The 17,436-nt window shown below is 38.6% G+C and overlaps 1 protein-coding gene across 1 annotated transcript in view; it reads left to right on the forward strand.

Annotated features, from left to right (window-relative positions):
- HAT1 (histone acetyltransferase 1) overlaps positions 1–15,956 on the forward strand; it is a 57,523-nt gene extending 41,567 nt beyond the window's left edge. Inside the window, 3 exon segments of the mRNA XM_003483674.4 lie at positions 1,585–1,736; positions 6,371–6,487; positions 15,518–15,956. Coding sequence (XP_003483722.2) covers positions 1,585–1,736; positions 6,371–6,487; positions 15,518–15,685 — 437 coding nt within the window. The 3' untranslated portion in view covers positions 15,686–15,956.

Consider the following 17,436-nt stretch of genomic DNA (forward strand, 5'->3'; position numbering starts at 1 on the left):
ATCTTTAAGCCAGTACCACACTGTTTTGTTTTTAGGCAAGAAATAGATTTATTAAGATCGGGCACTTGTGAGAGATGCAAGCGGGTAGGCAAGGAGGCTCTGCCACACTGTCTTGATTTCTATAGCTTTGTAGTAAGGTTTTTTTTTTAATTGGTTTGTTTCTTTGTTTTTATCTTTTTAGGGCCCACCCACGGCATATGGAGGTTCCCAGACTAGGGGTTGAATCAGAGCTGTAGCTGCCAGTCTGTGCCACAGCCACAGCAACATGGGATCTGAGCCAAGTCTGCAACCTACACCACAGCTCATGGCATTGCTGGATCCTTAACCCACCGAGCAAGGCCAGAGATTGAACACGCATCCTTGCGGATACTAGTCAGATTAGTTTCCGCTGAGCCACAATAGGAACTCCTTTAGTAAACTCTGAAAGGAGGAAATGTGAATCCTCTAACCTGTCCTTTTTCAAGACTGTTTTGGCTGTTCCTTGCATATCCATATCAATATTAGAATGAGCTTTTTAATTTCTGCAACAAAAAAAGCCTTCTGGGATTTTGATCAGGATTGCATTGAATAATTTGTAGAGTAATAATATTATAGCAGTATTGTCTTATGCCCCATGAACTAGATCATACTTTTAACATTCTTTGTTTCAAGCCCTCTACTGATCAGAAATGAGGGCTCAGAGAAGTGAGGTAATTTGCCTAAAGTCCTGTGAATGACAGAACTGGGATTCACACTCATGTTCTCTGACTGTGCAGTTTTCTTTGTTTTTTCCTGTGCAATGTTTTTTTCTACCTATCATGTTTTGATATTTTCCTTGTCCACTACTTAGTCTAATGTAGATAACATAGACAGATTTGAAGATCTATGCTACTCAGATGCAGTGAAGAAAGGATCAAAATTATATTCTCATTTTTATTCTCTAAAAAAGATTCGTTTTTGTAAAAGAAAGATTTTTTTTTAATTGGTGAATAAAGTATAGCAGACTATAAAGGTTATCAGATTAAAGGGTGTTATAGGGAATTCCCTGGTAGTCTAGTGGTTAGGACTTTTTGCTCTCTCAGCACTGTGGCCTTGGGGTTTGATAACTGATCTGGGAACTGAGATCCCATATCAATCTGCTACATGCTGTGGCCAAAAAAAAAAAAAAAAAAAAAAAAAAAGAAAAAATTAAGAATAAAGTAAGGGATTATAAATTGAGCTTTGGAGCCCTTAGCTATCAGAAAATACTTGCTTTGGGACTGATTATCCAAACTTTAATTTCTTGTTTATACATCTGCTGTAATTGAAAATAAAACTAAGATGCATATGATAACAAACCAGTCAAAAATTTCACATTTGCTAAGGAGTGGCTTTAATTTCATGAACAATATATATGTATTTGCAAAAGGACTTCACCTATAGTTTTATTTGACAAAGATAATGCTATATTATTTGTTTTATAATTCTTTCACATTGTAACTTTTGTATGTATGTAATTCTTTTTAAGAGTGTTTGTCTTTCTAAGCTTAGCATGTATGCTGTGATTGCAGATAGTAAAGAAATTATGTTGGGTAAAGAAAATGTTATTCTGCTTTATTTCTTTAGCGGAAGATCCATCCAAAAGCTATGTGAAATTAAGAGACTTTGTGCTTGTGAAGTTTTGTCAAGGTTTGCCTTGTTTTTCCCGGGAAAAGTTAATGCAAGGATTCAATGAAGATATGGCAGTAGAGGCTCAACAGAAGTTCAAAATAAATAAGGTATTTTGATTCTGTATGAGGAAAACATTTAAATTTTAAAGTTTTTTTTTTGTTTGTTTGGTTTTTTTTTTTGCCTAAAAAGGGACTCAGGTGCAGCATGTGGAAGTTCCCAGGCTAGGGGTCAAATTGGAGCTAGCTGCTGGCTCACACCACAGCCACAACAACTCGGGATGTGAGCTGAATCTGGGACCTACACTGCAGCTCACAGAAATGCTGGATCCTTAATCCACTGAGTGAGCCAAGGATTGAACCCAGGTCCCCATGGAACTCGAGGCCTCACGGAACCTCATGGTCAGGTTCATTACCACTGAACCATGATGGGAACTCCATTTTTTTTTTTTTTTTAAGTACATAATTTAAACACTGCAAATACAAGAATATGTGTGGGAAGTAACAGCTATTAAGAATACAGGCCCTGGGAGTTCCCTTGTGGCTCAGAGGGTTAAGGATTTGGCATTGTCACTGCTATGGTTCTGGTTACAGCTGTGGTATGGGTTTGATCCCTGGCCTGGGAATTTCTCATGCTGTAGGCACAGCCAAAAAAAAAAAATACAGGTCCTAGAGCTAGATTGCCTGGGTTTGAATCTGGCTTCACTGCTTTTAGGGCAATTTAGTCTACCTCCTTGTGCCTTGATTTTCTCATTAATAAAAGAGAAAGAAAATTGATTTCATGGCTATATTAAATGTAACAAGCAGAACAAAGATGGATAGTGAATTTTTTTGTTTGTTCGTTTGTTTTGCTCTATAGGGCCGTCCTGTGGCATATGGAGGTTCCCAAGCTACGGGTCATATTGGAGCTACAGCTTCTAGCTACACCACAGCAACACCAGATCCAAGCCTCATCTGCGACCTACACCACAGCTCATGGCAAAGTCAGATCCTTAACCCACTGAGTGAGGCCAGGGTTTGAACCCTCATCCTCATGGACAACTAATAGGGTTTGTTTCCACTGCTCCACAGCAGGAACTCAGGGATAGTAAGATCTTATTTTTGCTTTCTAAGAAAATGTTTGTCTAAACTGGTAAAGTAGTTACTGCCCCTGGAGACTACTTTGGTGGGGAGGAGAGTTGGAATAAAATACTAACTTAAAAGAATTTTTTTATAGTTGGTTTACAATCCTGTGCCAGTTTCTGCTGTACAGCAAAGTGACCCAGTCATACATATACATACAATCCCTTTTTTATATTATCTTCCGTGTTCTATCCCAAGATAGAACAGACTGGATAGAGTTCCCTGTGCTATACCACAGGACCTCATTGCTTTTCATTCTAAATGTAATAGTTTTTAAGAATACAACCATATATTTTCTTTTTTGGCTGCCCTACAGCATATGGAATTCCTGAGCCAGGGATCAGATTCAGGCCACAGTTGCAATCTACAGCTACAGCAAAGCCAGACCACTTAACCTACTGTGCCAGTGCTGCATAGATGCTGCCACTCCTGTTGTGCCACAACAGGAACTCCAGAAACACTTAACTTTCACTTTTTAATGCTTCTTTATATATTTGTTTGAATTTTAAAGTAGTATCTTAAGATAGGTACAGAAAAAATAATATGGGAGTTAAGAGGAGTTTATTATATTTATTTAATAAGCAAGAAATCAGTATTTCATAGGAGGGATGCATTTGACCTATGTCTTGAAGAATGGGTAGGTTTGGGATTATAAAAGTATGTGGGATGAAGAGTATTCCAATAATAATGACTAGCACTTGATGTGATTGACCTTGGCTTCTAAGCCATTAACATTCCTGGTTTTCCACTTACCACTGTGATCATCTTTTTTGTGATAATGTCATTGGATTCTACTTTGTAGCTCCCTGAATTTAAGTATTCCCCAAAGTTCTCTATCCAATCATCTTTCTTTTCATTCTATTTATTCTCTCTGGGAGATCTCATCTAAATCTTCAATCCAGATTTTCCTCCTGAGCTCCAAAACCATATACCAAAAGTTTAATGGTCATTGACCTCCAACAAGTAACTTAATTGGAATCAAAACTTTCCATCTTCTCCTGCGTAAAAACACTTTAATAGCTTCCTGCCTTTAAAATAAAATATATATTTTAGAAATAATTTATATCTCCAAACTGTACTAAACCTTTATTAATGAGAATTTATTTAACAGCTCAGCTTTTAAAAGAAACAGTATGAACATATTTTTAATTAAATCATGCTTCCCTCCCCGCTGCCCCAAAGGATTAAGACTCCCTAATATGGCACACAGATCCCATCATAATCTGCCCCTGCCCACCTAGCTAGCCTCAGTTTTCTACTACTTTTCCACATGCTCTGGCTTTAATGAACCTCTTGCCATTTCCTAACTATGCTACGACTTTCCTCCTTTTCTCATCCCTTTATATAAACTATTCCCTTTTCCCTTATACCCTCTTCTTCCATTCCTCCATCTTTGCCTGGCTAGACAGTATTCATTTTTTTCAGGTTCTGCTCAGGTGTTTCTTCCAGAAAGTTCAGTATCATCTTCCCAACCTATATTTACCTCACCTCTTTCCACTCTCAGTAAATACATAAATGAACAATAGAAATAGGAAAACTACAGGCTTACTCTTTTGGATTCAGTATTACCAAAACCTCCTCATTCTTCTAATATTTGACTTTTTCTCTGTCTTTTGTCTCTTCTTTAACTGTCACTATATATAGTGACAGTTCTATATAATAGAGAGAACCCAGTTCTCTCTCTATATATATATATATAATTTATATCTCCAGACTGTACTAAAGCTTTATTAATGAGATTTTATTTAACAGCTCAGCTTTTAAAAGAAACAATATGAACATATTTTTAATTAAATCATGCTTCCTTCCCCCCTGCAGGGTTCTGAGCTCTCCCCTCTCTTCACTGTGTGCTTTTCTGGGGTGGTCTTAACCATTAACCAGTCTTAGGGTTTAAATTCTTGCCTATAAACTGTTATTACTTATTAAATCCTTACTCTTCAACTTGAATTTTCTTCAGATTTATATGTTTTGCTGCCTCCTAAATCTCTCCTGCACTGTGAAAAGTGTCATTCGATACCTTCCTCCACAACCAGTCTTTCCTATTCTATATTTCTAGAATCCTTGTTCCCTTAGTATTCTTATTTGTGCTTTCTCAGTTCATGTCCTTGTCATTTTTTGCCTTATTTAATAGCTGAGTTTCCTTATTGGTCTCCCTGCGCTTCTTCTGCTACTATGTTTATATAGCTGAGAGAATGCTTTATTTAAAACTTAAACTTGTGTGATTTGCTCACTCTTGCATTTAAAATCTGTGACTTAGGAGTTCCCGTCGTGGCGCAGTGGTTAACGAATCCGACTAGGAACCATGAGGTTGCGGGTTCGGTCCCTGCCCTTGCTCAGTGGGTTAACGATCCGGCGTTGCCGTGAGCTGTGGTGTAGGTTGCAGACGAGGCTCGGATCCTTCGTTGCTGTGGCTCTGGCGTAGGCCGGTGGCTACAGCTCCGATTCAACCCCTAGCCTGGGAACCTCCATATGCCGCGGGAGCGGCCCAAGAAATAGCAACAACAACAACAAAAGACAAAAAGACAAAAGACAAAAAAATAAATAAATAAATAAAATAAAATAAAATCTGTGACTTAGTAGATAAAAGCCCAGCTCTTTAATCCAGTGTGTAAAGCTCTGTTTTCTTGCTCCATCCTTACTCTGCTTCTGCTCCTTGCTTTTTTTCTTCATTTTATGCTCTAGCAGTGTCCTGCACATGTGCATATAACATGTACACACACATAATGCCCTCCTCTCTTTCAAGAATAATATGCTCCCAGACTTTGGAAATAAATTTAGGGTTACCAAAGGGGAAACATGGGGGTGGAGGAATTAGGAGTTTGGGATTAACATATACACACTGCTGTATATAAAATAGATAATCACCAAGAACCTACTGTATAGCACAGGGAACTATACTCAATATTCTAAAATAACCTATTGGGAAAAGAATCTGAAAAAGAATGGATATATGTATAACTGATTCATGTTGCTGTACACCTGAAATTAACATCTCACTGTGTCAACTATACTCCAATAAAATTTTATTTAAAAAAAATAGCATACTCTGTGCTCGATTTCCTTTAAGATTCAGCTCAAGTTTAATTCCCCCAGGAAATCCTCTTCTAACATTTCCCCCATTCCCAGTGTGTGCCGCCATATACCATGTGCATGTTTCTGTCATTAAATCAACCATACCTTGGAGTTCCCATCATGGCTCAGTGGTTAACGAACCCAGCTAGTATCCATGAGGATGCGGGTTTGATCCCTGGCCTTGCTCAGTGGGTTAAGGATCTGGCATTGCTGTGAGCTGTGGTGTAGGTTGCAGATGCGGTCCAATTCCACATGGCTGTGGCGAAGGCCAGCAGCTGCAGCTCTGACTTGACCCCTAGCCTGGAAACCTCCTTATGCAGTGGGTGCAGCCCTAAAAAGACAAAAAAATTAAAAAATTAACTGTACCTTATTCATTTATGTTATCCACTAGACTATTAGCTCCTTGTGGGCAGAGACAATATCTTTTATTGCTTTTTGTCGGGCACCTAGCACAATTTTTGGCCCGTGGCAGATATTCAATCTATACTGTGTTCTTTTGAAAATGTGTTAGTACTTGATAATGTGAAATGTTCATGTTTTTCTTTTATTAGCAACATGCTAGACGGGTTTATGAGATTCTTCGACTACTGGTAACTGACATGAGTGATGCTGAACAATACAGAAGCTATAGACTGGATATTAAAAGAAGACTAATTAGCCCATATAAGGTAGGACTTTCAGGAGTCTTAAGCATTTTACTCTTGTCAGTGTTTAAAATGAAGGAGCTTCCTGGGGGCCTAGTGGTTAATAATCCAGCATTGTCACTGCTGTGACTTGGGTCAATGCTGTGCCATGGGTTTAATCCCTGATTTGGAAACTTTTGCATGCTGTGAGTGTGGCCAAAAAGATAATAATAAATAAAATGAAGAGTTCTCTTGTGGCTTAGTGTGTTAAGCACCTGGTAATACCACCACAGGGGCTTGGGTCACTACTGTGGCACAGGTTGGATCCCTAGCCAGGAACTTACATGCGTTGGGTGTGGCCAAAAAAGAAAAGAGAAAAAAATCTAGTAAATGCCAGCGAATGGGAGAGTCCAAATCATTTTGCTAAGTTAACTATTACAAAAGTGAAAATATTTTTCCATTTAGTTAAAAGATTTCTCCCTGTCATAATTTTCCAATGTAAACTATAAATCTGTTTCTATTTACTTAAAAACTAGTCCCAAGAATAGTCTACTCATGGTTATTTTTTTCTTTCATTTGTATGCATCTTTTAAAAACAATGTCTAGAATCTTCCCTAACAAATAATCAAGTTTTTTCTAATTGTCTTCCCATTTGTCATATATTTTGTTTACCTTGGTGCTTTTCTTCCTAAATTTGGCCTTGGTTGCCATTTCATTTGTAACTTCTGTACTTTACCCTAGCTGAAATTGCAACTTAGTTTTGTTTACCTTTTTGTTATTTTTGTTCACGTTTTTGTTGATGTTCTTGCTCCTTTTCCCATACTTTTTTTTTTTGCTTTTTAGGGCCACACCCAAGGCATAGGGAGGTTCCCAGACAGGGCTTGAATCAGAGTTGTAGCCACCAACCCACACCACAGCCACGGCAATTCGAGATCCAAGCCCACTGAGCGAGGCCAGGGATCAAACCTGCGTCCTCATGGATCTTAGATTCATTTCCTCTGCTCCACAATGGGAACTCCCGTACTTTTTTGTATCTCCTTTATTTTCCTATAACTCACACATCTCCCCTCCTAGATCAGGTTCCTCCTAGATCAGGCCTGGCCTCATCATCATTTGGCCATTAAGGTAGATATTGTCTATACCAGCTTGTATGGAGGAGGATTTATTCAATGAATAATTATTAAGCACATGACTTGTGGTTGCTGCATTTATATACCCTGTACCTATAGGCTTATAAAGCACAATAGCTGGGACCATAAATGACAAATTTGAATCTGTCTTAAGATTCAAGGAGGAGTTCCCATTGTGGCACAGTAGAAATGAATCCGATTGGTATCCATGAGGATGCTCAGATCCTGCATTGCTATGGCTGTGGCATAGGCTGGCAGCTGTAGCTCCAATTCAACCCCTAGCCTGGGAACTTCCGTATGCTGCACATATGGCCCTAAAAAGCAAAAAAAAAAAAAGATTTAAGGAGAAAGTTAATATTGATGAATAATTAATATATTAAGTACATAGTTCTGATTTTCCTAAATTAATCCAAATTTTATTTGTCATAGATTCTGCTTTATAGAGCCAGTCTTTTGAATATTGATAGTCCATTGGGTTGTACTACTTACTGAATTGCAACTCTTTTCCTGTACCACATCTTATTTGCAATGTAACGGTATTTCCTAATTTGTCTTTGTCATTCTAAACAGATCACATTCTGAATATAAAAATATAATTATTTGCCTGTAACTATAAATTATTGTATTGTGAATTCATGTATTTTTTTTCTTCAGAGTGCCATTTCATTAAGCAAATTTTTTTTTTTTTTTTGGTCTTTTTGTCTTTTTAGGGCCGCATCCACAACATATGGAGGTTCCCAGGCTAGGGTTCGAATCAGAGCTACAGCTGCCAGTCTACATCAGAGCTCACAGCAACACTAGATCCTTAACCCACTGAGCAAGGCCAGGGATCAAACGCACATCCTCATGGATGCTAGTTGGGTTCGTTACTGCTGAGTCACAATAGGAACTCCAAGATTTTGATCTTTAACATCAATTGTTAGCTAGAAATTTCTTTATGAGGAAATTTGGGCATATAAAACAGTATAATAAGATGTTATCATGACAACACTTAAAATTGTTTTAGTAAAAGTAATTTATTGAATTATGCATGTCAGATACTTATGACATTTTATATAGGCAGATATAGCAAATAAGAGATGATGAATTCTAAGTGTAAATAGTAGTCATGAAGTTAATACCAAATAATGGAAATTTCTTTAGTTCATAAAAGCAAGTATTGTCTACTCTTACAGAAAACAGAATGATAATGATTTTTTTTTCTTTTTTCTATGGTTCACCTGTGGCATATGGAAGTTCCCAGACTAGGGACTGAATGGGAGCTGCAGCTGCTGGCCTATGCTGTAGACACAGCAATGCGGGTTCCAAGGCAAGCCTCATCTGTGATCTATGCTGCAGCTTGTAGCAATGCCAGATTCTTAACCCACTGATCGAGGCCAGGGATGGAAGCTGCATCTTCATGGATACTAGCCGAGTTGACTAGTTGTATTGTGTTGTAAACTCTAGTTGTGTTGAGCCACAATGGGAACTCCACTACTGATTTTTTATATTATTAAGTATCTTTACCTGTTCACCAACTTCACCTTATCTTAAAAGACAACCAAAAACTGGTTATTAAATTCTTAACAGCCAAAATGGGTATGACCATCCTGTACTAAAGCTCATACACAAGTTAAAAATTCTTCAGATACTTGCTCCAATTCTATTTATGGTATGCACATTTTAATGAGTTTAGTATTCTGTCCCACAGAGAAAACCTAAGAAAGCAGAGGGTCCTCCTTCCCCACTTTGAGTTAATAGCCACAGTGTGTCAGGAAACATAGCACAAACTTGATAAAAGCCTAGAAATAGTTGAATGCCTTTTAGGCTTGGGAGGAGTTATAAGATTTCTTCGTTGAATGCATGCAGATGATTTTCTCTAATTTGTCATTCCAAGCTGATACTCCTAATGTTTTGTTGTGCTATCATAGCATTCTCAAGTGCAAAATTATGTTTAAGAATAAAGTAAAATTGCTGAATATTGAGTATCATTTAGAAATTTTTTTTAGTCTTTAAAATGTATGCCTGATGGGGGAACTTTGGAGTTTAGAATTTACTTTTTTTTTTTTTTTTTTTTTTGTCTTTTGCCATTTCTGGGCCTCTCCCTCGGCATGTGGAGGTTCCCAGGCTAGGGGTCGAATCGGAGCTGTAGCCTCCGGCCTACGCCAGAGCCACAGCAACTCGGGATCCGAGCCACGTCTGCGACCTACACCGCAGCTCATGGCAACGCCGGATTGTTAACCCACTGAGCAAGGGCAGGGACCGAACCCGAAACCTCATGGTTCCTAGTCGGATTCGTTAACCACTGCGCCACGACGGGAACTCCAGAATTTACATTTTTAACACATTTTATGAAAATAAATTGTATGTAAGATTTTATAATTATTACTGAGGTATGAAATTTGTTGATAGCAGAGTCCACCAACTCTGTGCTGCCTTTATTTGAGGGGTCAAATTTCTGTATCAGGTTAATAACCCTGTCCCACTTAGAAATTTTTTGTATAGATATTGGAATAATTTGTACCTTACTTTAAAAGTTCCTTAAACACTGATAGTTCGTTTGTATCAATGCCAAAAAGGGATAAAAATAACCTGCATTAACTGGAACCATTTTTAAAAGTACAATAAGAAACTCTTTCTCTAGTACAAAAGTAATTTTTAGATGATCCAAAAGATACATTTGAACAATTTGACTAAAAAAAGAAAAGTTGGTACAGCTGCTTGGTTTTAGCACAAAATTTTTTATATTGTTTCATAGGCATATTTTAAATTCGTAATTGGTTTACAAGTATAAAATTTAGAATCATTATTACGATATTGGATTTGGAATCAGAAAATCAGTTTTTTTTGTTTTTTTGTTTTGTTTTTTGTTTTTTTTTTTGTCTTTTTGCTATTTCTTGGGCCGCTCCCTCGGCATATGGAGGTTCCCAGGCTAGGGGTCCAATGGAGCTGTAGCCACTGGCCTACACCAGAGCCACAGCAACTCGGGATCTGAGCCGTGTCTGCAACCTACACCACAGCTCACGGCAACGCCGGATCGTTAACCCACTGAGCAAGGGCAGGGACCGAACCCGCAACCTCATGGTTCCTAGTCGGATTCGTTAACCACTGCGCCACGACGGGAACTCCAGAAAATCAGTTTTGATGTCTAGTTCTACCTTTTACAAATTGTGTGACTCTTAACAGCTTATTAACATCTGGGTATTAAGCTTCTTTTCTATAAAATGGAAATGCCTCCATAGTGAGGAACTTAAGAGAAAGAAATACAATACAGTGTGCATGTTTTTAAAGATTTTTGAGAAATCTTAGGACTCTTCATATGTCTCCATACCATTATTATTTTTAAATTCTTATAGAAGAACCTTATTCTGTAGTTCACAAAAGAAGCTAGTTCAGCAGATAGAAATTAAGGGCCCTTGGAGGTGGGGGCATTTTTGAGATTATATTTGTAAACTCTTTTGGAACCTGTGAAAACTAGGTAAGGAGAAAGAATTGTTTTCTGGAACACATTTTACACGTTAGAGCCAAATGTTAACATAAATAAAGAGACACTAATTCCATCTTCAGTGATTTTGCATTAATTAAAAATTATCAACAGCCTTAATCTATGAAAGAATTAAGTTTTTGTTTGTTTTTTTAAACACTCTTTAAAAGATTAATTTGTAATATGCCATACATATACAAAGTGGTATAAATGTACAGTTTCAGGAATATTTATAAAACAAATAGCATAAATAAGTTATTTTAAAAATTGAACCATAGTTTATATGCTCATGAGGAACTTCTATATAATAGTTTCGTATTTTTCCATAAAGCTAGTATAGATATTTTTTATGCCTAGGTACTTAGAGCTCTTAAATTTAATTCACAGATGTACTGCACTACCAATAAAAATTATGAGATTAATTCTTACATCCATCTGAAAAAAAAACTGACAGTAAAGAAATTGAAGGACGAGATAAATTGGGGAAGTAAATGCTCTTAGAGATGTAAAAACATCATAATAACTTAAAACAGTACTGGCACATAATTCATTCTGTAGGTTACCTGGAACAATTGGTAATCAAGAAATATTTAAGAATTAATAGTTTCTATTATATATAAGAATTTAATATGATTGGAAGCATATTCAAGCACTGAAATTAGATTATTTAATAAATGTTACAACTCATTAGCAATTTAGAAAAATAGTTTAGGAGTTCCCGTTGTGGCACAGCAGAAACAAATCTGACTAGGAAACATGAGGTTGAGGGTCGGATCCCCGGCCTCACTCAGTGGGTTAAGGATCCGGAGTTGCTGTGAGCTGTGGTTGTAGGTCCCAGACACAGTTCGGATCCTGCATTGCTGTGGCTGTGGTGTAGACCAGCAGCTATAGCTCTGGTTGGACCCCTAACCTGGGAACCTCCATATGCCATGGGTGTGGCCTAAAAAGCGGGGAAAAAAAAAAAGGAAAAATAGTTTATAGTCCTGTCACATACCACAATAATTTTTGGATGCAAACAGTAGTTTCTGAGCTGTTTCCTTAACTTTGGCAGCAGAAACAATGTATTTTTTCATCCGTATGATTGAAGACTAAGGAATACACTGTCCTTCCAGGACTTGGGAACAGTAAATTTGAATTTTCATGAGTTCTCTAGAACTGATATTCAAAGTGTGGTCAGTGGATAAGCAGCGTTTACATCACTTGGGAGCTTGTTAGAATGCAGACTCTCACCCCACCCCAGCCTTGCTGAATCCAAATCTTCATTTTAACAAAGTCCCCAGGTGATCTGTGTACACATTTAAATTTGAGAAGCATTGCTTTAGAGGGGCATCTTACACTAATCAATTTTTTTTTTCTTTCTCTTAGTGGTAGCAACCTCGTTTACTTAGCTGTACCAATTTAGACTCAGGATCAACCTAATTTTGGTAGTGTCAGCTTATTTCAGTAAAGGCCTTTCTCCAAACTTTACTGTTGTTACTTTATTTTAAAAGTGCTCTGGGAGTTCCCGTCGTGGCGCAGTGGTTAACGAATCGACTAGGAACCATGAGGTTGCGGGTTCGGTCCCTGCCCTTGCTCAGTGGGTTAAACGATCCGGCGTTGCCGTGAGCTGCGGTGTAGGTTGCAGACGCGGCTCGGATCCCACGTTGCTGTGGCTCTGGCATAGGCCAGTGTTCACAGTTCTGATTAGACCCCTAGCCTGGGAACCTCCATATGCCACAGGAGAGGCCCAAGAAATAGCAAAAAAAAAAAAAAAAAAGTGTTCTGTGGAGTTCCCTTTGTGGCTCAGCAGATTAAGAACCCAAATAGTATCCACCAGGATGCAGGTTCCATCCCTGGCCTCACTCAATGGGTTAACAGTCTGGTGTTGCCACAAGCTGTGGTGTAGGTCACAGACGCATCTCGGCTCTGGTGTTGCTGTGGCTGTGGTGTAGGCCAGCAGCTGAAGCTCTGTTTCAGCCCTTAGCCTGGGAACTTCCATATGCCACAGGTGGGACTCTAAAAAAGAAAAAAAAGTGTTTTGTGATGATAAATTTAGCTTAATTTTGAGCTTTTTAAGTAGTAATCATCACACACATGTCTATATTCTAAAATTATTAGGATTTCATTTAAGGGACATTTATTAGTTTTTAGGATATTGTTTTTAGGGTTCTTTTTGTTTCTAATTGTCTTTGAAAGGCAGTTAACTATAAGGACTTAGAATACAGATTTCCAAGCAGATTTTTAGGGGTTAAATCCTGGCTTCTGAACTTACTACCTTATTTAATTCCTGTATCTTTTTTTTATCAACTGAATAAAATTATAGTACCTGTATCATAATGAGTTGTTAAGATTACATGAGTTAATATGTGATTTCTAATCTGTATGTAAAGTTAGCTTTATTATATGCTTTAGGAATTCCCTTTGTGGCGCAGTGGTTAACGAATCCGACTAGGAACCATGAGGTTGCGGGTTCGGTCCCTGCCCTTGCTCAGTGGGTTAACGATCTGGCATTGCCGTGAGCTGTGGTATAGGTCGCCGACGCAGCTCGGATCCAGTGTTGCTGTGGCTGTGGCGTAGGCTGGCAGCTACAGCTCCGATTCGACCCCTAGCCTGGGAATCTCTATATGCCACGGGAGCGGCCCAAGAAATGGCAAAAAGACAAAAAAAATAAATATTATGTGCTTTAGTAAAAGGATGATATAACATAGATTGACCCAAATTGTATGAAAGTTTCATATATTACAGTGTTTTATATTATGCACTTTTACCACCCATCTAGAAGTCTTAGAGTCATTATTCATTTTTCTTTCCCCACGTCACCCAAAGTTTTCTTTCCCCATGTCACCCAAAGTTTTCTTTCATAAATCTGTTCTGTCCCCTTCATCTCTATTGCTACTGACTTGGTATAGGCTTTCATCATCTCCTGCCCAAACTCTTGTAGTAGCTGCTAACTTGGTTCTCCAGTCTCATCCTCAGCACTACTAACAATATTGTTCTGATATAGTGTCCTGCCTAAAAATTGTTACCAGCTCCTCAGCACGGTGCTGACTCTTCAGCATGGTGGTTTCCTTCTTGGAAAAGTGTAGAGGGTTTAATAAGATAATGTGTGTCTGGACAGTAAAGACTGAATAAATGCTAGTAAATATTGGGGTGGTGGTGGTGGTGTGTTTTCGTTTTCCTTTGGCTGCCCTTGTGGCAAGTGGAAGTTCCTAGGCTGGGGTCAAATCAGAGCTGCAGCTGCAGGCCTATACCACAGCCATGGTTACACCACATCCAAAGCACATCTGTGACCTACCATGCAACTTGTGGAAATGCCAGATCCTTAATCCAATGAGTGAGGCCAGGGCTCAAACCCACATCCTCAAGGACACTATGTCAGGTTATTAACTTGCTGGGCCCAATGGGAACTGCCAATACTGCCTTTTTTTTTTTTTTTGTGTGTGTGTGTGTGTGTGTGTGTGTGTGTGTGTGTTTAGGGCCACACCTGCGGCATATGGAGGTTCTCAGGCTAGGGGCTGAATTGGAGCTGAGGCTGTCAGCCTACACCACAGCCACAGCAACGCTGGATCAGGGCACATCTATGACCTACACCACAGCTCAGAGCAACACCAGATCCTTAACCCCCTGAGCGAGGCTAAGGATCAAACTTCTGTCCTCTTGGATGCTAGTCAGGTTGGTTTTCTGCTGAGCCACGATGGGAACTCCCTAATACTGCTTTTTAAAGTGTGACAGTCTTTGACTTATCTTTCTGAAACTCTTCCAAGAGTATATAGTCCATAAATACACTCCTCGTTAAGGGAATTCGTAAATGAGCATAGCAGCAGCAGAAGCCACCTTGGAATTAAAATTAATGTATTTAGCTAATGATTAAATAGTGAGGTGGAATAATAGCTCTTAATCTCAGTTGTCTTTCTTCGGTTAATGTATTTTATTTATTAAAGAAATATTGTCTGTTCTGGCCAGTTCTTTATTATACTTTGGAGAAGGGGCTCTTAATCCCATGTCTGTATTTTGACACAAATTCCATGACTTCTAGAACCGTCTTTTTAGAGGGTTTGTAATTCATGGCTAATATATGTTTAGGCTTCCTTAAGGAAAAACTATGTGGGGAGTTCCTGGTGTGGTGCAGTGGTGTGGAAATGAATCCAACTAGAAACTATGAGGTTGTGGGTGCGATCCCTGGCCTTGCTCATTGGGTTAAGGATCTGGTGTTGCCATGAGCTGTGGTGTAGGTCACAGACGCAGCTCGCATCTGGGGTTGCTGTGGCTCTGGCATAGGGCGGCACCTGTAGCTCTGGTTGGACCCCTAGCATGGGAACCTCCACATGCTGCTGTTGCCCTAAAAAGCAAAAAGTAAAATAAAATAAATTTTAAAAAATTATATAGGACAAATTTGAGTGCTACTATTTTTTTTTTTTAACACTGGAGACTTAAAATTCTAATATAAAGAAATATATCAGCTTTCTTAGTTCAGTCTAACCAGTAATTATGTTTGTTGCTTAGAAAAAACAGAGAGATCTTGCTAAAATGAGGAAATGTCTCAGACCAGAAGAACTGACAAACCAGATGAACCAAATAGAAATAAGCATGCAACATGAACAGCTGGAAGAAAGCTTTCAAGAACTTGTGGAAGATTATCGACGTGTTATTGAACGCCTCGCTCAAGAGTAGAGATTTATATACATCTGTGTACAGGAAGTTTGCAAATTTCTGTACATGTGTTGTGAAATCAGATGATGACTTTAATTTTAAAATCTTGTAACATTTTACTTACGTTAAAAGTTATCTATCTTTAGTTGAATATTTTCTTTTGGAGAGATTGTATATTTTAAAATACTGTTTAGAGTCTATGAGCATATATTACATTAAAAAAGAGCTTCTGAAATACCACTGCAGTTACTTCCCTTCTTAAACAGTATAATAAATGCTTAGTTGTGGTATATTAATGTGTGCTATGATTCTTAAATATTTATGATAAACTTCTTCAGTCTTGTTAAAAAAAAAAAAATTGGATTTTAAGCTTTTACTATCATTCCTCCCACACTTTGCTTTAAGTTTTTACATCTGGCACCTTTAAAACACATTTCTTTAAGGTTTTCCTTTTTTTTTGTTTTTGTTTTTGTCTTTTTTTGCTATTTCTTGGGCCGCTCCCTCGGCATATGGAGGTTCCCAAGCTAGGGGTTGAATTGGAGCTGCAGCCACCAGCCTATGCCAGAGCCACAGCAACGCTGGATCTGAGCCGCATCTGCAACCTACACCACAGCTCATGGCAACACCGGATCATTAACCCACTGAGCAAGGGCAGGGACTGAACCCGCAACCTCATGGTTCCTAGTCCGATTCGTTAACCACTGCGCCATGATGGGAACTCCAAAGTTTTCCTATTAATTCTGTTTTTCCCATGTGATTTTTCTAAATAGGATATCTTCCTAGTATAGGTTTGTTTTGTTTTATTTTATCTTATTTTTTGTCTTTTTAGGCCCACACCCATGGCATATGGAAGTTCCAAGGCTAGGGGTCCAATCAGCATTGTAGCTGCCAGCCTACGCCACAGCCATAGCAATGTGGGATCCAAGCCTCGTCTGCAACCTACACCACAGCTCACAGCAATACTGGATCCTTAACCCACTGAGCAAGGCCAGGGATCAAGCCCGTATCCTCATGGTACTAGTCAGGGTTTGTTACCACTGAGCCACAATGGGAATGCCTAGGTTTGTTTTAAATGAACTGTTGACCACTTGTTGGGGGTTGGGTTGGCAAGATAGAGAAGACAAACTAGATACAGCCAAAAACCTAACTGTTTGGCATCAACTAATTGAAGATAATTTAGAAATTACCACAAACCTTTTATAAAGATAGGATAGAAAGCAGTTTACAAAAAATCCAGTTGACACACCAGTGTTGAAATGTATTGTGTCTGTCTGTTGTGATTTAATATAAGGTTACCAAGATGTTGAAGTCCAACAAGGAAAAAAGGTAGTGATAAATTGCTTAATATAGTCTTAATGTTTATTGAAGTAGAGCTAAATAAGTTGCTTGATACAGAATCATTAAAAGTAAAATCTTGAGGAGTTCCCATCATGGCACAGTGGAAACCAGTCTGACTAGGAACCATGGGGTTGCGGGTTCAATCCCTGACCTCCCTCATCGGGTCAAGGATCCGGCATTGCAGTGAGCTGTGGTGTAGGTTGTAGACACTGCTCAGATCTAATGTGGCTGTGGTATGCTGGCGCCTAAAGCTCCAATGAGACCCCTAGCCTGGGAATCTCCATATGCCATGGGTGCAGCCCTAAAAAGACTAATTAATTAATTTTAAAAAGTAAATCTTGATTTTTTTTAAGTGTGCCAGTGAGCCAAGTATTGTAGAACATCAAAAATGGGATGTAAGTTGAACTTTAAAGTCTGATATTTGTTCAGTGCTC

This window comes from Sus scrofa, chromosome 15 (genome assembly GCF_000003025.6).
Source record: "Sus scrofa isolate TJ Tabasco breed Duroc chromosome 15, Sscrofa11.1, whole genome shotgun sequence".
Taxonomy (NCBI): Eukaryota; Metazoa; Chordata; class Mammalia; order Artiodactyla; family Suidae; genus Sus; species Sus scrofa.